Source organism: Amaranthus tricolor, chromosome 6, assembly GCF_026212465.1.
Source record: "Amaranthus tricolor cultivar Red isolate AtriRed21 chromosome 6, ASM2621246v1, whole genome shotgun sequence".
In the NCBI taxonomy this organism is placed as follows: domain Eukaryota; kingdom Viridiplantae; phylum Streptophyta; class Magnoliopsida; order Caryophyllales; family Amaranthaceae; genus Amaranthus; species Amaranthus tricolor.
In genome coordinates this window covers 8,368,128-8,391,201 of record NC_080052.1, presented here as the reverse complement: position 1 = coordinate 8,391,201, position 23,074 = coordinate 8,368,128, and the positions used below count along the sequence as shown (strand labels likewise).

General features: G+C 37.2%; 2 protein-coding genes across 9 annotated transcripts; both read right to left on the bottom strand.

Moving 5' to 3' along the window:
* Positions 1 to 663: 663 nt before the first annotated feature.
* LOC130815523 (receptor-like protein 6) lies at positions 664 to 3,856 on the bottom strand. Its single transcript, XM_057682013.1, has 3 exons — positions 3,385 to 3,856; positions 1,488 to 3,336; positions 664 to 1,408 (listed from the first exon to the last, which is right to left on the bottom strand). Exons 1-3 carry the CDS (start codon positions 3,854 to 3,856, stop codon positions 664 to 666), a joined length of 3,066 nt encoding a protein of 1,021 aa, XP_057537996.1.
* Positions 3,857 to 5,434: 1,578 nt separating this feature from the next.
* Positions 5,435 to 22,739, bottom strand: LOC130815976 (uncharacterized). Of its 8 annotated transcripts, none has more exons than XM_057682537.1 (7): positions 22,499 to 22,720; positions 22,301 to 22,350; positions 20,836 to 20,939; positions 17,882 to 20,360; positions 16,546 to 16,666; positions 7,400 to 7,459; positions 5,435 to 7,313 (listed from the first exon to the last, which is right to left on the bottom strand). In XM_057682537.1, exons 4-7 carry the CDS (start codon positions 20,242 to 20,244, stop codon positions 5,604 to 5,606), a joined length of 4,254 nt encoding a protein of 1,417 aa, XP_057538520.1. In that variant the 5' UTR covers positions 20,245 to 20,360; positions 20,836 to 20,939; positions 22,301 to 22,350; positions 22,499 to 22,720; the 3' UTR covers positions 5,435 to 5,603. The 8 variants fall into 8 exon arrangements, with proteins under 8 accessions (XP_057538520.1, XP_057538519.1, XP_057538521.1 ...); XM_057682536.1 differs by having other exon boundaries at positions 20,840 to 20,939; XM_057682538.1 differs by having other exon boundaries at positions 20,864 to 20,939.
* Positions 22,740 to 23,074: the final 335 nt, after the last annotated feature.

Sequence of the window (23,074 nt, the reverse complement as noted above, 5' to 3'; positions counted from 1 at the left end):
CTTTGGCCTTTGGATGATGAACGAAGAGAAAATACCATTAGGATTTGCAAGACTTTTGATAGCAAAGCTGAGAGCACAATTGCTGCTTCTGCCATAGACCTTGAGCAATGAGCACTACCAAGGGCTGCATATTAATAGCAAATCCTGATTATAACCAACCTTTGTTCATCCTCCTATGCCATGACTTATATTCGGAGCAAAGTTAGAACATATATAATCTGATCCGAGTCCAAACCATTGCTGTCCCTATAGACAACCGCAAAACCATTCGCATTAAGAAATCTATTTACGACCATTAATGCGATTGAAACCATGTTTTTGCACTATGTAGAACACAAAAAAATTGATTTTTGAACAAACAACAAAATCAGTAGTGAATATAGGTGTTTGAACATTGTAACCGTATCCGACTTGACCCCACTTCAAAATGAATTTAAAAATTTGTAAAAATCAATATGGACACAACACTCTAAATAATTGACCCGAAATCAACGCAATGAACACAAGTCTAAGCAAAAGCTACTATTATAAGCAACCATGAGGGAAAAAAAGAAAGAAGAGATAAATACATACAATTATAGTACAATTATAAAACAATGGACATATAGCTGAAAACCAAGTTCTTGATACAAACTATTAACTGATCTACAAGTTAATAATTTGTCAGGAATGTATTCTTGGTGCCAATCTTCTAGCCCTTGTCTTGGGCATCCTCCTCCTTTTGAAAGTCTCCATAAACCAATCATGATATCTATCAGTTATGTAGAGTTTACCGATTATCATTCCAACTATGAACCCGCTTGCGCAACCCAGTGAACGAACAATCCAATCAATCAGGTTAGAGTCTTCAGTCTCATCACTAGTCTGCGACGTTGGTGAATATGGCTGTAAGGAGTCTGTGTTGCACTCCATGCTCAATGAACCCCCACAAAGCCCTGAGTTCCCGACAAATGAACTATTATCAAATGTATCAAACTGGCTTCCTTTCGGTATTGCTCCCATAAGATGATTATGCGAGACATTAAAGATCTCGAGAAATGTTAACTGTGCCAACTGCCGAGGGATCTCTCCTGAGAGCATATTCTGAGAAAGGTCCATTGCTTCGAGCCCTGTAATGTTGGCTAGGGACGATGGAATATCACCAATAAGATGATTGTTCGACAAGTTAAGTCCCTGAAGTCCCTTTAAATTTCCTAGAGCATCGGGAATTCCACCAGTGAAGTTGTTGCTCGAGAAATCAATCACTCGAAACACATTCAGTATCCTCGGGAATAATATTTCGCTGCCTTTAGTGGTTATGGTGATCATATACGAGTTAGACAGCTCGATAGTATATATGGTATTACCAACTGAAGTATATATCTCAAACGCCGATTCAGATGAATCCGACTGATCTTCAACAGCAACTCTATGAAGATGGCAAACTACCCGTATGAAAATTACTCGAGAGGTCGATTATCCGCAAGCTTCTAAAATGATGAGCAAACCCGAGAGGTGCAATGATACTACCATGAAAGCAGTTATGCCTCAAGACAAGAGCATGCAAGTTAGGGAGGCCTCCTAGCCATGATGGGAAAGTGTCATTAAGAATATTTGTGCCAAGATCAAGGATTTCAAGGGCTTCACAATGAGTTAATGACTTGGGTAACTGACCTTCTAGTTGATTTTTGCTTAAATTGATCATCTTCAATTTGCAGGATCTTGCAAATGGTTGAGGAATGATTCCATGAAAATGATTGCCTAACAAATTCAGAACTTGCAAAGACGCACTAAGATGTGTAGCCATACATATGGGGATTTCACCACTAAGGTTATTCTCAGAGAGATCTAAGACTTGCAAAGAAGAACCGGGCTGAGTACAGATAGATGGGGAGATTCGACCACTAAGGTTGTTCCGGGAGAGATCTAAGACTTGCAAAGCACGAAGCTGAGTACCGATACAGCTCGGGATTTCACCACTAAGATTGTTCATTGAGAGATCCAAGTTTATAAGAGAGCTTCCCTTGCATATATTCTTTGGAATCATTCCGGTGAACTGATTCCGAGAGAGTCGATAAATTTGCAAGGAATTCGGTGGAGTAAGAACTTGGCCTTGCAGCTTGTTATTTTGGATATACAAGGCTTGCAAATTATTCCATGGGAGGAAATTTTGAGGTTCTTCAAAACCCGTTAAAGTATTGTTGTCTAGGTCGATTTCCACGAGACTCTCAGCAGTTGTGTTCACAAACCATTGTGGTATATTGCCTGTAATATGATTTCCTTTAAGATCTAGCATTTGCAACTCATCTTGATGATTCAAGAAAGGAGGAAATTCAGTCAGGTTGCAGGACATGAGACGTAAGGTAACGAACTTGGCATAGGAAGAATTTCGGCTTAAATTGGGAGAAGTTATCAGATTCCCACCTTCCAAAACCAAAGATGAAAGACTTGGTAGTTTCAGTAATGTGTCTAACATGGCACCCAATCCATAAGGCATAATGAGTGTTTCAAGACTAATAAGCCGAGAAAACCAATCTGGTATTATCGGATCTTGAAACTGATTGCCATATAAGCCTAACCATTGTAGTTTTATTAGATTTGTCAGCCAAAGTGGCAAAGGACCGGTGAGTTGGTTTGAACTAAGATGAAGCTGAGTGAGTCTCGTGAGGTTCGCTAGAGCAGGCGGCATTGCACCGGATAAATTAATGTTGCTAAGTGTTAGCTGCTCGAGTTTACTCAGCGTCATCAACCAGGAATTCATTATTTCAGAGCCGATCCTTAGATCATAAAGACTTAAGGTAGTGAGTTGTGTGAGATTTGTGATGGATAACGGAAATTCACCATCAAAGTTACATAAAAGATCCAGCTCGGTGAGCTTCGTCAAGTTACCTAACGAAGATGGCACTGATCCGGCGAAACTAGTGTCATAAAGATTCAACTTAACTAAGTTGCCAAGGTTTCCAATGGATGTGGTTATCTCACCGGAAAATGATGTTTCTCTAAGATTCAAGATTTTAAGAGGACTATTTATAGGAAATTCGGGTAACAATCCTCCTAGGTTGAGATTGGCCGGTAAATTGAGTTCCTCAAGATATGGTAGTAGAAAAACACCTCTAGGGAATTCACCATATAGGTTGCAATGACTTAGAGAAAGAGTTTTCAAAGAAGTTAGATTGCTCAAGCTAAGTAGCAAGGCAGAAGACATATCGACATGATCAAGATGGAGTCGAGTTAAGCGAGTTAAATTACCAACCAACTTATCGAAACCATGATCATTTTGAAGTTCCAAAGCGAAGTTATTAGAAAGATCAAGAAGGGAGAGGTTAGACAATGTTGAAATTTCGATTGGAATTTCACCTTGGAGAGCAGAATGGGAGAGATTGAGTTTTGTTCACTTAGAAAGACGGTTAATGGTTGATGGGATTCGAGAATAGTTGAAGTGATTATAAGAAAGATCGAGCTCACGAAGATGAATAAGGCTAAAGAGTGTGCTATTGCGAGGGAAGGTACCATAAAGGCAGCTATTCCTCAAGTTGAGACCAATCACATGACCTGTCTTTTCATCGCACTTGACATAGTCCCACATACAACAATCATTATCAACACGAATACTCCCATTCGGGAAACGATCATTATATGAAAGTGTAGTATTTTCGACTAGTATCCTAGTCACCTGTGTATATGTAGAGGTGAGTGAGTTGGATGATGAAGAAGCGGAACAATCAATAAGAAAGCTTTGCTTGAAATGAAGCAATGCTAACTTCTCTTGATGGTGGCATAGCGGTCGCAACGGAGTAGGATAAGAGTAAGTTAGAACCAATAAATAGTAGATGACAAAACAGAATGTGGAAAGTAATAAGACATTGTATTTAGACATTATTTGTGTAAGCTTGTACGACTATTTTAGAGTAAGTGAAATGTATTGTTACATATATATAGAAGCCAATATGACGCATTTTGACAAGTATTTCTGCCATTGACGGGCTTCAACAAAGTCTTTCAAAATGAAAGAAATGGCAGGTTGCAAAGGTAGACTTTGACTTGTAAACCAGTAAAGACGTTTACTTGCATCTTTTTTCTGGCTTCTTCACAATTTCATATCATATTCGTGGAACACAAATTCTTGCAAGAGACTATCTCTAATTGGGCAAGTCCATTATATATTTTTTAAAATATTGTAAGTAGGTATTAAAAATAATGTAAGTAGACAAGATATTGAAAGTATGCAATATGGATACGGTAAATAAAAATTAAGGATAATATAAGTAGACATTAATCTTTAATGGACTGGACTTAAAATATGTCTTTTAAAGGAACGGTATCTCAAGAGACTGTTCGGGGAATATTCAAACCGCAAGTCCCTTTTATTTAGACCTTTGGTAGTGGTTAGTGTTAGAATAGATGTAGTATTTTTACATTATCTATAGAATATTGTGTAAATATTATTATTTTGTAGGATACCCTTGTACAGGGGTGAAGCAAGGTATTCTGAGGTCTTGTTTATTTTTTATAAATTTTTAAATTTGGGTTCCTTAATAATTAAATTAATTTGTTAAAAATTAAATTTTCATCTCTAACGTTAAGAAGGAAGAGAAAAAAAAAGAATGAGATGATGAAAAATAATAAAAAAGTGTAAAAATTTAAAAGATTGAAAAATTAAAAAATAAAATGTTAATCATTTTTAATAATTATCGATGTTTAATGAATGGGTGAAAAGTAAATAATGTACACAAACTCTTACTTGAAACCGTCTCTAATAAAGACTTCTCATATATGGGCCGGCCCATATTTTTAATTATTAAAAAAGAAATAATTAAACAATATTGAAGAATCAAGCGCGTTAAACAATTTGCTTCCCAATATAACTATACAACTCCCATTTCCAATTAGACTTTGACTAGTAAACCAGTAAAGAGTTTTACTTGCATATTTTTTTCTGGCTTCTTCACAATTCCATATCATATTCATGGAATATTCAAACCGCAAGTCCCTTAAATTTAGACCATTGGTTGTGGTTAAGATGTGTTTGACAATGATGTTTTGGTTGTATTAAATTGGTTTTTGTGTTTTTACTTATTTATTGATCAAACGGCCCAAAAAATATTTAATAAATGGTATTTAATGGAAAATTATATAAAGCCAAAATTAAAAGACAGCTTTAAATAGTTTTTTTTATTGAATTGTCTTTCTGTCCAATTTTTTTAATAAATAACCAACAATCAACAACTAAAATAACTAATATTTATCGAATATTTTATGGGTAAAACTAATAAAATAGTTACACAAATTCTCAAGTGAGACTATCTCACGGTGAGATGAATGACTCGTACTGAATTGAAGCTCACTTGCTCGCAACTCGCAGGAAACGTCCTTTTTTTCCTGAGAAAAACGGTAACTCAAGGTGATGGGGAATCCCTCTAATCATTTTTGCCTATCAGTTCCAATTAATGCAATTAAATTATAATAGAGATCAGAAGATTGCAATTGCATAACCAGAAATTTGAAAATTAGCATCAACGCTAAAGATTAAATTTAAAGAAACAGAACTGTCAGTAAAATTTCACTAATTTACACCATTTATAATTTCTGTTTCTCAGCTTAAACCATAATCATTCTCCTCTTTGTCATTGCCCTGTAGTCCAGGACGAAGGACGGGTAGGATTCTTCATACTAGACTGATCAAAACAAGGCCTGACGGCAGGGTTTGGAGCAAAACCTGGAGGAACGGCTGGATTTGAATGGATTTGACCATTATCACTAGCAGGCTCATTGATGAATGGTGTAGGAGGACGAGGGGTAGGAGAGTAGTTTGTTTTTCCAAAATGCATTTGGGTTGATCGAGCAGCTGAAATTTGATGCGTAAAATTGCTCGCAGCACGGTTATCACCACTATGAGGGGGACGACAAGATTCAGAAGGGTAGCCTCTCTCTTTGAATGGGATTTGGGATGATATAGTAACTGGACTTTGGTCGCTGAACCACAACTGAGCAGCTGGACTCTGATGCCCAGAATTAAACGGACTCTGATGCACAGAATCAACTGAAGTCTGAGGCATAAAATTATTAGCAGCTGGACTTTGCTGCATGAGATTATTAGTAGCTGGACTTTGCTGTATAACATTATTAGCAGGTGGGTCTCGATGCATGAAATTATTAGCGGCTGGGTTACAAGCTGGAGGTGGGGGAGCATTAGGATTATCTCTTTCTTTAAACGACATCTGGGTCGTTATAGCAGCTGGAGTTTCAGGTGTGCAGCCTTTTGCAGCGAAGTTAGGGAGTTGCGGAGCAGACAGATGATGAATTCTTTGAATCTGCATGGGGGTCAAAGGGGGAGGAGGTGGGAGAACTTGAGGAACAGAAGGGTAATCTTTCTCCTTAAACTGCATCTGGGATGGTACAGCGACTGCATTTTCTTGTGTGAAACCGTTGGTAGCTGGTTTCGGAAGCTTGCTGCCTTGAAATTGCATTCGCGTCAATGGAGGCGGAGGCGGGGGTGGAGGAAGCAAAAACCCAGAAGTTAAATCTGCAAAACCTGACCCTTGAGCATTGGGTTTCGGTAAAGAAAATGGCACTTCTGTCCTTTTTGTTGTCTCTTCCCTCGTATTCACAAGATCTGCCGGGCACCACTCAGGAATATCATCATCATCGAAAAGATTTTTTGTCTTCAAACTGGCTGTATCCTTCACTATAGGTTTCTGTTCCTGTGTCCGCAAGATTGGTATCTTTACTTCAGAATGCTGCCCCAAAATTTTCGAGGCTGTTCCTTGGGTATCCACTGTTGGTTTATGTGCTTCAGAAATTTGTTGCACTTCAAGGGTTGAGGATTTGACTGCCCCGACTGAAGTTTTGCTCACTGAAGTCGGAGGAATTGCATCTGTAAAATCAAATTCAGGCAGGTCATCTTCATCAGAAAAATCCGCAGAAAGCTCATTGTTAGCTTCCGCTTGAGTCTTTAGCTCAGTACTGCTGACCGAGTTTAAATAACTTGGCGCAACAGACGATTGCTTTGGTTGGCCGATTTGCGGGGAGGGTGAAAACTCCGGGCTCTTGTCTCCTCTGTTATTTTCTACACCTCCAACAGGCGTCCGATTTTTCTCAGCTGTTGAAGCTTCTCCGGAAACTTTCTTGGTAGGAGCAGAAATTAAGCTTTTCTTCCAGACAACACATCCAATAAGAGGTTCACTTCGATCTTTAATAGCCGTCATTCCCTTGAAGTAGCCATGTTTTGCCAGAATAGTGATTACCGCATCGCTATGAGGGCAGACATACATATCAACATCGGTAGACAGCTTCACGAATCCGACCCTTTTTCCATCTTTATATTTTTTTGCAATCTGTTATCAGAAAAGAAAGTAGTAACTTGTGAATTCATATCAATTATTATTTCCCTAATAAGATGTACTTAACAAGCAAATGTTACCTCCTTCATGCCTTCATTTCCAGCATCAGCTGAGCCTTCCTTCCAAAAAAGTGACATCACCTGAATGAAAATTCAATTTTCTTTCAGAAATGAAGAATATGCTAGACTCCCCACCTACGCGGCTTGAGGGTGTTCATCGTACGCAACTTTACCCTTGTACAAATAAAGAGGTTGAAATTGTTTGACTTATGATAGAAAACATCATTTGCAACTTCACATATGTTAGTTGTACACATGATTTAATGAGTCAATTTCTTATGATGGATTATAATCTGAAACTCAAAAGATATAATCTTTGACGCGTCAAGAATAGACACAACAATTAACTGACAATTCTCTCGAGAAATGGAAACTGAGCTTTATGCATTATACTTTCATATATACCCTCAAGAATTTACAGAGATACCTTCTAATCTTAGGATACATTGAGATTAATAATACTACCTATCGTCCATTCGCTAAATAAAAACTCACCTATCGATGGTTCTTTAATCAAATTCATAGCTTTTATTTGTTGAAAATAAACAATAAACCGACATGTGACTTGTATGAGTTGAAAATAAAACCACATTAATTTGGAAATCTAAGTGAAAGAAGGTTTGGAAATCTGAGCATTACCAATCTATTTAGAATGAAGGGCGATTTAATTGAGTCAAAGAACAATACCAATTTTCTTGGGAGACGAATCTTTTTGGAAAAACCCCCTCTCTAATCCGAGGATACAAACAAAAGCTAACATAAACAATACAAGTCATTGTATTGTTAAGATATCAGCAGCAGGAATTATCTTACATCTATATATAAAAAATGTAGAGTGGTTTCTAGAGAGAAAGGCTCCCCTAGGGTTTAGGTTTTCCTCACCCTTTGCGGGCCTCGTGCAAGCTAGAGTCGCCCTCCCTCCTCCCCTCCCTTCTCTTGTCCTCTTTTCCTCTGGTTCGTATGTTCATGGTTTAGGTTTTACTCTGGGTTTCTTTTGGTGTTTGGGTTTGGGTTTTATGGTCTTTGGGTGGTGTCTTTTGGCTCCCATAGGTTTAGGGTTTTTGGTGCTGTTGTTCGGACGTCTGCGGACTTAAGTGGTGGTTTACTAGGAAACACATGGTTGTTTTCAGGTGAAAGGATGCTCGGTGTTGAGTGAGCGATCGGTTACTGGCGCTTTTGGTCGTGGTTCAGATCTGGAGTTTTGTGTCTTGTGCTGGGTTTCTTTGGCTTTCGACTGCTGCTCTCTTTTGGGGTTGCTTTTTGTTCTAATTCTTGTGTGTTTTTGGAGGTTACTTTTGTCGACGACTTTTGGGGTTAGGACGACCATGGTGGTTCTCAGGTTTGATGGTGCTTACTTGGATTTTACCTACTGTTTTGGGTGATGGCGTTTCGGGTGGTGCAGGATTCAGTTCGTTTAGATTTTATTGTTTTTGGTATGTCTTGAATTAGTGACGGTGGCTGCTTTGTGTTTGGGTGTGTCTTTTCCAGTTGATGGTCGGAATTTTCAGGCACTAAGTCGTTTAGTTGCAACAATGGTGGAAAGGAGTGGATGTTTTGGGTGGTGTGGTGGTCCTTCTTGTTGATCTTAAACCAAGAGGGTATTTAATAGAGTGCTGTTTTTTTAGGGAGATCGATAGGGTGGTGAATGGTGCTTTTCAAGGGAAGTGTGGTGGTTGGGTGACGTGTGGTGATAGTCTTGGTGGCTCTATTTCGACGTGTGGTGTTCACAAGGGGTTGGTGAATTTGAGTGGTAGGCAGCCCCTTGGCCCATTTCTTCTTCGGTTGAGTTTGTGTGAACCACCTACACCACTTGAATTCTGATGGTGTTTACCGTCCCTTTTGACTTTTCTTGAGTCGTGTGGTGATATGGTTCACTCCTCCTGTTTTTGTCTCGATGACTCGGGGCTAAAGAGCCCTTTGCTCTGTTACCTTCCAGTTGAGTTTGTTTGAACCACATTGTGCTCTTCCCCATTATGAGTCTGCCTCCACCTACACCACATTGCTGCACCCACTTCACACAAAAGAATGGCATAATGCCAATATGCCCCACAGTTTTCCCAACAGCAGCTGTCTTCCAAGCACTAAGATAGGCCTGCAGAATTTGCTCCACTGGGCACTACCAGGCATATTGTTCTCGGTATCACCAAGTCGCATATAGGCTTCACAGATAGCACTCACTTTTTTTATCACAGCCTGTGGAATGATGAATATTTGACACCAATAGACCGTGGTACTTAAAAGGACAACATTCACTAATTGCGACACCTTGATGCATAGTAGAGGTTCCTATGTTACTTTGAAACTCATATTCAACACGGGTATGTGTCCAAGTGTCCAACTCGGCTATATTATGGAAAAATACCAAGCATGTTTGTGTCAAAGATCCGACAAGGGTATTTGAGATAAAATGAAAAATTCGAGTAACAAAGGAGGTGCCTACTGCCTACACTACCACACTTTAATCCTACTTGTCATTTTATCAATCAAAGCCTCAAAATCACTGGCATTCAGTAGTTTATTAATGACACCCAAATATCTAAAAGGAAGAATGCCAATGGAGAAACCAGAAACATTGACAATCATATGAACCTCTCTTGACGTAGCAAAAAACAGCGTAGATTTAGTCTTATTAGCCTCTAGGAATAAATCAACAATTGAAACCCTTGAACAAGGACAAGTGATCTTTCATCTCCCCTAAACACCGGCCAAAACAGAATGATTGAGCCTCAAAGCACACCTATGGTGTAACTTGAAGCCGAAACATTGTTCACATATTCTCCATGCACATAATTCCCCTATAGGGAGCCGGGTAAATAACTACATGATAGATGTGAACAGAGAATTTAGATGTCGGAATAAGTTGTTACTCTTCCGGCTGTACCATAACCACATGAGAAGCTAGATTGGAAGCGCAAAATATATTTACCTGATATACGAGTTTAGGCACATTGGGTAAAATTGGCCTCATTGTGTGCTCGTCCCATATTCTAACCAAAGTTTTTGACAATCAAAGAACTCAATAAATCATCATAGCTAAATCTTTCTCTACCCAGTCACTGATTAGTGATAAAAATATACTTCTAGTAATTTCTTGATGGCTAAGAGCTTCTATTACGTCCAGCAATGATTTTGGGAAGCTAATGCTCTAGGAAGCCATTCTTCTAACCCAGAATGCAACAATCATCCCTTTAGATGGTGCTATATTTAGCACTACAGCACAATCTTTTAATGTGTTTGATAAAAGAGTCAAGCTCAGATTTTCAGTGTGTTTAGTACATTAGTCGAGTTCAATTAATGTTCATCACGGTCTTGAAAGCTCGTGACCTGATTTAGACCTGGGGCAAGTCTGAGCTTAAATGGTTGGGAGATGTCATGGTCTGGTTAATTTATAGGGGTAATTAGAGTATGATGAGCGAAGACCATGTAGCACGATTCTGCACGATCGCAAAATTTGCATTTGCATCATGTGGCACAGATGAGTGAAAATTGTACATTTCATCATCAACCTCAAGCTAAGCTAGCTGAAGAACAATTTGTTCAAAACCATGAAATAACATATTAGTGTGCATTTTGAATGTTCAAACATATACTAAATTCAAATGTTGAGCCAACATTGTTTTCAAATAACATATTGGTGTGTATCTGTTGTATATCAGTATCTTCAGGTACAACTCACTAAATTACGACTCAAGATTGAATTTGTTTCTCTTCAATTAGACTCGTGATTGAGAGCACTAATATCAATCGAGTCGGCTGTGAATTGTTCACAAGTTCATTCCGCACATTATGCCTTCAGAGTCATCGGTGCAGCACATTGTAACTACCCACGTTTTAGTTGTTGTATAAGGGTCTTTCTTGCATCAGAAAGTCCATTTCTGGGGGAGATATGCCAATATGTTTTGAGTTTGTATCAATATGTATGGTTCTGATCTCTATACTTATTTCCACATCTAGCAGAGTAAAAGTATACTCGTAAGATCTTTTGAGTTAAGCGACCTGACTTAAGTACAAGTCAGGTTTGAAATTAACCGAGTTTTGACAGTCAATTCCGATTACAACTAGAGCTTTCTCATCACATGATCTGACTATATCCCCACACACTGCTATGCCTATCACTCCTTATGTTACCCAAAATTCCAATCTATGCACAACACAAATCAGACCTTATCTGAAGGATTTGCGTTGGGTATTTTTAGGAGAATTGTGGTTTTCATGAACTTCAACCGTCCTTTGTCTTCTCCCAGAGGTTTGTTGGTGAGAATTCGAGCAGTCACTTGTAGTGTATTTTAGGTACACCCTCAGAATTCAAGTATCAGTTGAAGCTTTTATTCACCTCATCACATCCGCAAATATTTGCAATATCTACCTCCTCAAATTGTTGTACGTCTACTCAAAGTAGAAGGGGGTGAATAGTTATAAATCATCATATTACCAAGATTTAACAGATACAATGCATGACGAGCTAGAACTGCCACAGATGCAAGAAACAGATAAAAGGTGCATCAAAGTAAACTACACAGTACATTTGTATCAAAGGCAGGAAGCAAAGATGTTAGCTACTACGTTCTGACACTCATAAACACAAAGCACATAAGCTAATCTAAACAATGACTATGGACATCACTTGCAGTACAAAGACAAGAGAAGAAGCAGTAGGAAATCTAAAAATGTAACGACAGATTGCAGGCTTGCACCTTGCATGTACCGTAGTATTATTATACTTATATACCCATTACCCCGGTCCAGGATTAGTCTTCAGCCACAACGTCTCAAAGCACATTTTGTTCGAGTTATAATAACAGTGGATAACACAATTAAAATATGCCTGCTTCAAACGTTCTAGCATTCACACAGTAGCGAAAGCACCACACAATAAACCATAAATCAAGTCAAAAATCTAAGAGTTAGGTGTCACGATGAATAACATCACAATGCCCTTAGGGGGAATTTGGTTAGAGGGATATAAAAGGTTTTCGTAAAATGTCTTTGTCTGTTGGGTGGGATTGAGGATAGGGAGAAGACTTACGTAAAGGAAATCCCTGTCAAAAAACATCCGGGGGTGCAGGTAATAAAAGTCTGTTTTTAGAATAAATATACAAACTTCCTCAAAACACCTCATTCAACAAATTCAGTGAAGCCTTCTTCGTCATCCTCCAGCCTCCTCCTCCTCCTCCATATCTATAGACTATCGAACACTCACAACATCCTATCCATTCTCCCGTTTCTTTCATCGTCTTCAGGTATGCGTGTAAATATATAATTTTTTGTTATTCCATTAACTTAAAAAGTTTTTTTAACCCTAATTGCAAGTTTTTTTTTTGGTTTTTTTGTGTTTAGTGTTTGATCAGGAAGCTAACAATTATTTGTAAGCACTCTAAAAATTATGTATAAACTTTAGAGGTAAATCTTGCAATAAACAAGTTGTTCACAATAAGTGGAGATAGCTAATGATAGTACTTTTTCAGAAGATGGTCAATGAACTTATGTGAGAGGTCAACTGTCAATTTTTCAAAATTGTGTAATATATGGAATGTTATATTTTGAGCAGGTTGAGATAGCTAAAGATGTAAGTTTAAATGATGGTGATAAATTATACTACACTAGATGGTTATAATCTTGAGGAAACATTAGATCACATCTATGATGAATTATCCAAATAATTTTGACCAAGTCAAAATTTATTTTCGATGTATACATTCAGTATGTTAATCAACCTGGTGATAGTGGCAAGACAATAGTCAATCAAGCTACTCATGGTATGATCAAAAATTCAAGATGAGCATTTGAGTAATATGATTGAAAGAAGTGGTACTTTGTGTATCGAACAAATTAGAATGGATTGAAGATATAAAATTGGAAAAATTACCAGAAATAATACAACCTTTTACTTATTTCCCTACAATAATACCAACTTTTGATTAACCATGAATAATATAAATTTTGGGGGCGTTTTCCTAGAATATACCTAACATGTTAAAAGTCAAACTATAGGAGATTATATGACAAAAAAATTTGGTAAATTAGTTAATAAACTAAAATTGGTATTAATCTAGGAAAAGAAACCCCTAAGTTGGTATTATTCATGGTTAATCAATAGTTGATATTATTGTAAGAAAATTAACGAAAGGTTGTACTATTCACGGTAATTTTTCCTATAAAATTTGATGTCAATAGTCTGAATTGGTGGCCGAAAGATCGTAAGAATATGTGTGAAGAAAATGGTTGATATCTTCTTACATATAATTGCATATAATGAAAAGAACCTTGATATTAATGACTTTCAATGATCTCAATCGCAATTTCATCATGTTTTAAGAGCGTTTTTAAAATTGTGGGGAAAACTGCAAAAGACCCCTCAACTGATTGAGGAAGATAAGAGGTTCAAGAAAAAAAAAAAAAAAAAAAAAAAAAAAAAAAAAAAAAAACATGCTAATTGAACATAATAACAAAATTAGAGTGGCAAAGTATAATCAAGTATCAACTTATATTACTTGTATCATAGTATTGCTTGAGTGCTTTAGATGGTACTTTCATAAAGGTAAACGTGCATGCCGTTAATCATCTTTGATATCGATGTAGAAAAAATGTGCCATAAATGTTTTTGGTGTTTGTGCTCACATATACTATTCATGCATGTATTATCGAGTTCGGATGGGGTGGTCTACGTGATCTGCGATGCAAGGCTGGTAGGCTGTGGTGCTGTGTGATGGTGGTGTTGTCAAAGCTGCTGGTACATTGAAGTGGTAAAGGTGCCAGCACAAATGGGGCGCAAGAGTTGTATTCTTAATAAGGGGAAAGGAGAAATTTAGCAACAACTTTCATGTCCCATACCCACTTATAAACTAATAAGTATCATTTATGAATGGATTAAAGAATGTAGGGAACAACTTTCTTTTGTTCGCGGTTACTAACAGCGAACAACGTCAGTGACTTATATTGACCTTCCCCTTTGTTCACTGTTAGATACAGCGAACAAGCTCCAAACCTGGCTTTGGAGCCACATATGCTTACTTTTGGAATTAAGTTTTCCCGAAGCTCATTTATTATTTTTTTTTTTTTGTAAAAAAAGCTTATTTGTTTCAAATTTTCAAAAGTAACAATCTTGATTCTTCACTCATTAGTTCCTTCATGGGTTAAGGACTTCAGATCTCTGAAGTTGTAGGGCATGGACATTGGGTTTCCAGCAATTATAACAAAAAGAATTTTTCATGCAAATGATTTCAATGACAATTGTGTTGGATAGTGTAATTCACTTTATTTCAGTATAGGCTATGGAAGATAAATTCAAAAGGTTGAATAATCTTTTTCGCAGCTCTATTACTTATGTGAAGTTGTAGAGAGCTAACAGATACTAAATCCGTACATGAAGGGTAGATGTTAACCCAGGAAGATCTCTCACGCAAATACCCGAATAGTTTGTTTGACCTATGCGAACGATGCATTTAAACTAGCTAGCAACGGTAAGATCTCATACACAAATACCCGAATAGTCGACAATCAAACACATACTCCCCCATTCCCATATTATTTGCCCTCTTTTGTATCTTAATGTAGTGGTCAATTTCTTAACAATGTGCAAAAGCATTTAAACTAAAAACAGAGGCTGGTTCCCATATTTATTTAATTTTATTGATAAAACTGTATTATTTTTCAACGCCACTAATAAGAATAAAAATGGCCAAAACGTCCTAGACACAATATTTTGTGGTACCTTAAACACTTCCCAATTATCTTCTTTCTGAAATGTTCTCCCTCCTCTCTCGATCTTTCTAAACCAGCTATAATAAGCACATGAAGTCAGTAACGCAATTCTCACTAACACCCCTGCTTTTTGGTGAATGGTGAGTTCTTTTTCTCATTTCAATCTGCACTAGTTTTTTGCTATGTACATCGGGTCATTTTGTTTGCTTATATCTCATGCCATTTTCAATTGCCGTTGTTACCGAAATTTAGTCTAAAGTCTATATGGAACTTTTAAAAACGCGTTCTATTCTAAATCATATTTTAGGCCTGTTCAAAAGAATAAATTTATGGCCTCAACCGATATTTATCTGTACAACTGCATCACTCTTGTTCCATGCGAACCACCCATTGGCAACACTAATATGACTAGACCTTGATATCAAATTTTGAACCTCCCTCTGCCAATTAGAGGGAAAGTGAGGAAAGGGAGGAGGAAGAGGAAGAAATAGACATGTATCCTTTAAAATCCTTTCAACACCGAAAGGAATTACTTTATTATAGCAGAAAATTATCTCCATGATTTCCCGTCCACAATTAATTTGCTTATGAAAGAAAACAAAACCATTACTCTTGCTCCATCTCTCCTCCTAGAACAATGCCAAAGCCTTACTCCCAACAATATGGTGTCAATGCAAACACAACGTAAGTGGGCTGAAGACTGTTAGGGAGTTCCTTTTAAGGGTTATATTTTAGATGCGTTTAGCAGAAAATTATACTTGAAGGGAAGAGTATCAGCCAATATGGTGATGGTTAGGATGCAAGACGTCATTCAAACAAATCAACATGAGGAGAATTCCAGAGGCATAGCAGTGGTGGCCAAGGCATACTTAGGTGCAAGAGGCGGAAGATGAGGTGCAACAGACCAGAATAATTCCCAAATACATACTTCTCAGCGGCTCTGCGCGAAGCCTGTGCCTAGGAAATACACAGCACATCACCCTCACTGCATCTTACTTTTATTGAAAATGCCACCATCTGCAATTCCTCGTACAAGAGATGAAAGTGATTGCCAAAGATCACTGACAGGGTGAAGATGACAATATTGTTCTTTGGCAACAGATGTAAGTCATGAAAAATCATATCTAAACATAATGCAAGATTTTGAAGAATGAAAGATATTAAAACCTACCCACTTGTGTTTCATATTTCACAGCTTTAGACCTAGAAGAAGTCTCATTGGCCATGCTAGAGTTAAAATGTCTAAAGATGTGTGTTATACTGCTATCATACGGAATAACGGAGATTAATTGTTTGATTCTGCCATGGAATAGATTTATCACCCATACTCAAGATAAAAACATAAAATTCAAACTTCTGCAACTATTCCATGTTAGAATGTTCTATAATCAGCAAGCAAAGACCTCAATATTTGGTGCCACAAAATTTATAATGACATAACTACAGTGATAGGCAACTAGTCTTACCATGAGTCCACGAGAGCGTGAACGAGGAAGGTCTTGTACATACTTTTCAAAAGCTTCTAATCTTACTTTCCCTCTTACTTCCACCGAATCAGACCATTTGAAGTCCTGCATCTTCTCTCCACTACAAATAAATGGCAATCATTAAAAGCTAAATTTATTAACCCAGCCCGATCATAATCACACCATTTCTAACTACATTCTTTTAAATCAAAACAACGCCACACAAAAACAGCTGAAATGAGACCAGTAATAGTAGAATGTGATCATGCAAAAAAGGTGAGCAAAGTCTCCAAGTAAAAAATAATCATTTCATGACTCATCATTTCTTCCCCGCCCTGTTTTTCTTCTCTTTTTCAGACAGAAGAAATGAAGATGACCAACAAACAGTGTTGCTTTCACAGTACAAATCTTAGGACCTTTCCATCTCAAAATCGAGACTCATCCTCATCCTCATCCTAATCTAAGGAGGAACTTAGTGTTTATAAGATTTAACAATCTAAGTTGGATAAAGTATAAAGTCTCTAGATCTCTTTTTATTCTATGATTGCAAAACTCTCTTATCCTATGACGACAATATAATGACCAAATATTTTACCAATCAGCACTTCCCCTTAAAATAAAATAAATAGCTCATCCATGCATATATAAGTTGAAACTTCAACTACAATCTTTGCAGTTCCAAAAAGTGACAACTCGAGCGAATTGTGATTTTTTATTTGATCACTTAACATAAAAAGTCAAAAGTGTATATTTGATACATATAACTTCCATTATCAATGAGGGTTATATTGCAATGAAAAAATTATGTACTTCTACCATAGCTAATATGTGGGATCTCATGAGAATGACTCAGTCCTACATTTCAATCAAGTGGTCCCCCATTAATCCGGAGTAGAAATATAATCCCAACACATGGTCAACCAATCAACACTGAAACATGAATGGTGTTTCAGATTATGCAAAAGTTGAAACAACCCAAAAATATAGACCACAAATGGTGAGTGGTAACATATAACTAAATACCACAAACACTGGCATCCTACCATACAATTTTAACGAGTATGTTCTTCCTAATGACCACAAGAAGCATAAGGTAGACATAACACCATATTAGCCTAATTGGGCCCTGATGTAAGAAATTGTCTACTTCAGTACAACTTTTACTCATTCTGTTCACTATCAAAAAAGTTCACCACTTTTCCAGCAACAGAAGTAATAAGTAAATAATAAAAAGAATAATCCTTTACAGTATTTAAAAACAGTGACAATAAACATTTCAAACAACTCAAAAGCACAATGATATAAAAAGTTTGTATCATCAAAAGTATGTGGTAACCTTTTGAAGAAAGCGATAACAGACACTGAAACAGAGGTACTGAGCTGAAGGGTGCCATTCCACAATTTTTCAGAAAATGCTGACGCTTCAAACTTGCTTTCATCATCTACTTTAACAGAACGAATTTCGCCATTTGCAGCATACTTGCCAAGAGACTCAAGATTAGAACTATCTTCATGTTTTTTAGACAGATCTGTATCTGCAGAAAGATTGTTTGGATTCTGAAAAGCAGAAGATGGTTGCAATGTCATCATTTTACCATCATGCCCACAACCTTGAATATTACCACCACTATTATCAGCTAAAGAAACACCAGATGCGGCACTCAATAGTCTTAAAACATTTAAGAGATTATCAGTTACAGCCTGTATGTTGTGTATAGATGCATTAACATTGTTCCCAGGTGTTTCATTACTGTTAAATCCAGTGGAACGCTCAATATTGCTTCGATTAACATTAGAGGAAGATCCAACCTTATTAGATTCTGCACTGTCAAATTCAACAATCCTATCAGCATCATTATGTTCTTTGACATTCGAGGTACAGTCAATCTTGTAGAAATCTTCTTCATTAAGAACTTTTTCATTCAAACCCTCAATAACTGCTCCTGGCCTGGGAAAACTGTGCGACCATCTTTGAGATTCAACCAAATTTTTTGATGTGTTCTCATGTGGATCTGAAGTAATAACCTTTGGCTGAACAGACATTTGATGTGAATAGCTCCAAAACTCTGGTAAATCAGGACTGTTCTCTACCCTTGGCACATGTGCATGTGAATTATTCACGTGGTGGCTTAAGTCTTGAGTGACTGGAAGAGGACTATTCAATGATTTATGAGTCACTGCCTGTGCTTTTGAATCACAATTCTCGTATTGAAAATTTTCTTTTGTCATCGAAGGCGGCCAATTTATTGAATTTTGAGCTGCAAGTGCATTAGAATCACAGATTTCATGCTGGTATGAGCTTTGAATTGGAGGCAGCCAGTCTAATGTTTTATGAATCCCCCTGCATCCATTAAATTCATGCTTCTCACACCGGCTAGAGTCTTCAGGCAACAAAGGTTGCCAATTGAATCCTTTACAGGTTTCTACTTGTGAAGTAGTTTCAAAATTATTACACTGGTAGAAGTCTTCTGTCATTGGAGGCAAATCAGAAGGTTTATGAATACGATCCTCTGAGACAGGATACAAAGGAGAAAAACCTTTGTGATTTGGAGACTGCAACCGCCCACTGGAATATGCATATCCAGTATATTCAGAACTTGTTTCACAGAAATCCCTCTCATTTCGAGGCCTTCGTACAACAAAATTTTCCTGATCCCAGAATTCACTTTGCTCAGAATGGCCCTCAAAGGGTTCCCTAGACCGCAAAACTTGGACTGAACTATGACTATCTTTACCATGTATATCACTAGCATTCAGCTTGGGGTTCGAAAATGCAGAAACACCATGCCTCACATTTGGAGCAGGTATGACGCGATGGTGATCACAAGTTACTTTTCTTTTTCTAGATGACTCAGCCAAAAGCTCTCTGTCAAAATGTGCAGGCCTGTCACATAAAGGAGAGAAATTACGACTTGGAGACTGCAACCGACCACTGAAAGAAGTATGTCTAGTATATTCAGAGCTCGCTTCATAGAAACCCCTCTCAGTCGAGGTCCGTCTTTCTGCATAGTCATTCTGATCCCGGTATAGACTTTGCTCATGACGCCTCTTGAACTTTGAAGATTCCCTGGAACGCAAAGCCTGGGCAGAACTTTGAAATCCTTTACCATGTAAATCATTCAACTTAGACTTTGAAAATCCGGAAATTCCATGCCTCACATTAGGTGCAGGTACAACATGACGGTGATCAGAGGATGTTATTTTTCTCTTTCTGGATGACTCGGCCAAAACATCCCTATCAAAACGTGAAGGTTTGTCATATGAAGGTGAGGAAACTTTGTGAACTGGAGAGTGTAACCGCCTACTGGAAGAAGTATATCCAGTATATTCCGAGTTTTTTTCATAAAAGTCCCTTGCACTACGAGACCTTCTTTCTCCATGATCATTGTGATCCCTATATTGATTTTTCTCAGAATGTCCCTTATATTTTGATGTATCCCTAGACCGTGAAACTTGGGAAGGCCTTTGAATTTCTTTATCTTCTAAATCACTAGTATTTTGCTTACGGTTTGGAAATCCAGAAGTGCCATGCCTTACATTTGGAGCAGGTAGAGCAAGATGGTGATCAATGAATGTTGGTTTTCTTTTTCTAGATGACTCAACCAAAATATCCCTATCAGGACGTGCAGGTAGAAAAGTGAACATATCTTTGTCACATTGGGGTCCTTGAAATGGCCGTGAGGGGCCAGAAGGCTGCATTTTATGTACCTGAAAAATAACTTTTTCGTGTCGAACACCCCCTAGATGCCTTGCACAATTAACTCACTTGTGGAAAGTACCTACGTCAACAACAGTTCTGAAAACTTGACCTATCACTGTAAAAAAAAAAAAAACATGATTTAAAGGCAAATAAGACATACACTCGCAAAATACAAAACGGACAGAGAAAATCTGTAAAACCACTTAGAGAAGACAAGCAATAATAAGCTAGAAGAGTTATAAACAAGTTAGCTACATCCAAAAACAAGATCCATCTGAAAGATATAAAACAACTACACCTAAAAATAAGTTTCATCTGCCAGATTCAAAACAAATTATCTACATCAGAAAAGAAGATTCACCACGTAGTACAACATAAGCATGAAAAAAACAACAACAACAACAACAACAACAATACAACAGTACAACGAAACTACAACAATACAAAAACAATGCCATTGCCTTAGTCCCAAATGACGATCGGGGTAGGCTACATAAAAATAAATCAGTCTTCATTAAGATATTAATATAAAGCTACAGAAAGCATTACGTTACCATCAGCTAATAAGAAAATAATGAATTGTTGATCACCTACAAATTAAGGAGTAACCAAACATACAACTGGTTGGCATTCATGAAGCACAAGCAAGCATGCGTCTATCACGCCATCACCCAGTTCCCAGCACACCCAACAACTGCAAGAAAAGAATAGTCATCACAAAATGATGTACAGCGAGTTTTGATAACAGATACAATTTCGCAGACCCCATATTCCATGATAATGCTATCCACATTTAGTGTCATAATCAGTATCTAAAAGATGGAGAACATCCAGTCATCTACATTGTAGAAAATTTCTTAAGCATAAATTTTGGAAGAAGAAAAAGGAACCCTATATTATCATCATCAGCATCATTATCAACCCAATATCCCCCGCTCAAAAATGAATCCTAAATTGTTAACAAAAAAACTAACCACTATAGCTCAGGACTTCATCTTAATGAGTCACTACCCAAAAATAACAAAACTGCACTGAAGGTTCATACTTCATAATGGACAATTGAGATGCAACATGCAAATGAGCCTTCAGTTTAGAAAGCATGTGCCCAAAGAAGCTTAAATCAAAACTAACTTCAAAAGTCCTTTAACTGATTTCACAGTAAAATTTCTAAGCAACAGTTATAAGGCTTTGGCCAAACACTCAAGATCAAGAATTACCAGAAGATCTACTTCAAACACCGAATTTTCAAGCCCGAAATGTATTATATATAAAGCAACTCAAAGCCCGTTGTCAAAACCGATATATAAATATATAATACACCTTCAACCCAACCTCACAAACCTAGTATAATAATTCCATCTCCAAATATAATTTTTTTTTTTATTTCAAGAGCTCAATATCTATAACCAAACAGTCAAAACCTAGCATAGTACTTCCAATCCAATTGGCATCCTTCATCTTTCATCAAATCATCAATTAAGATTCAATTTCCACCATTATTTCAGACACTCTTCATTGCACTCAATTCCAATAAAAGTTCAACAAGGCAGCCCATTAATTCAATTACTTTAAGAAGACAAAGATTCACAAAAAAAAAAAATCAATCTTCAACTCTGAAATATATTAATTCCATCCAAATCACACTAATTCAACTGTACTTAAAGTTCACAATAACAAACCATCCAAGGACCTTATTTATGGAAGATTGTCACCAACTTCCTACTCAAGTAAATTTTTACCAAACCCTATCTAGAAAAAACAGCAGTATAATAACCACTTCATTTTCATTACAATTCAGAACACCCAAAAAAACCTAACAATTCCATACTATCACCACTGGGAGAAAGTGACACCTTGAATTATAGACAAGAAAATTTCATATTTTCCTAAATTATGACTACATTAAATTAAAAAATGAATTGTAAATTCCAAGCAGATAAAAGGCCCATATATTTTCCTCAATACATTCAAGAAAAATCAAAGTAAAACCCTTTAAAATTCAATCTAATTCAATTTTCACAGGACTTCAAACATTCAAAAAATTTAATATCACACCTCCTCTTGAACGGTTGATGGAACAATCTTGCCGAAATTTGAACAACCAGCTATCAAACAAATGAACAATACTCAAAAACATAATTTAAAAGAAAAAAAAACAACAAATTCAAATAAAACCCTAATTGAAACGAACAAAAGAATAGTTCACAATTAAATTTATGCATAAAATTGTTAGGTGCAAAGAAGTGTACAAACCCTGAGAATGTATAGATTGAAATTCACATGTATTTCTTCGAGAAAGGGGTGAAAATCTTAATTGCATGTATCACGAAAATCAATGGAGAAGTTGGCGTAGGGAGGAGTTGAGTAAGAAATGGGAGTGAAGTTTTAGAAACTAAAAATGAACGAAGAAGGGTATACAATGTGCATCATATGCTCATTTTCTTCATGATGGTAAAATTTGGCCGCTAACTTGTTAAGTTTTCAGTCGCTTAGAATTAGAGTTGCGTGTTACCCTTTAGACTTGTTCCATCACACTTAAAAAATGGGTTGGCTTAGATAGGGCTGTAAAAACGGGTTAAAAGGTCGGAAACAGGTCGGTCAAAAACAGGTTCGGTAAAAAACGGTCAGTCAAAACCAGGTCGTATAAGTCTTTCGGTACCGGTCGGTATCGGTCGGTTTATTCGGTATCCGGTCGAATCCGGTTTTTTTCCTTGGCGGGTGTCGGTCGGTATGGGTCCGGTATTTATCGGTCCGGTCATTACCGGAAACAGGTCACATTCGGTCGGTCAAAAACGGTTTTTTGCAGGTCGTAATCGGTATACAGATCAT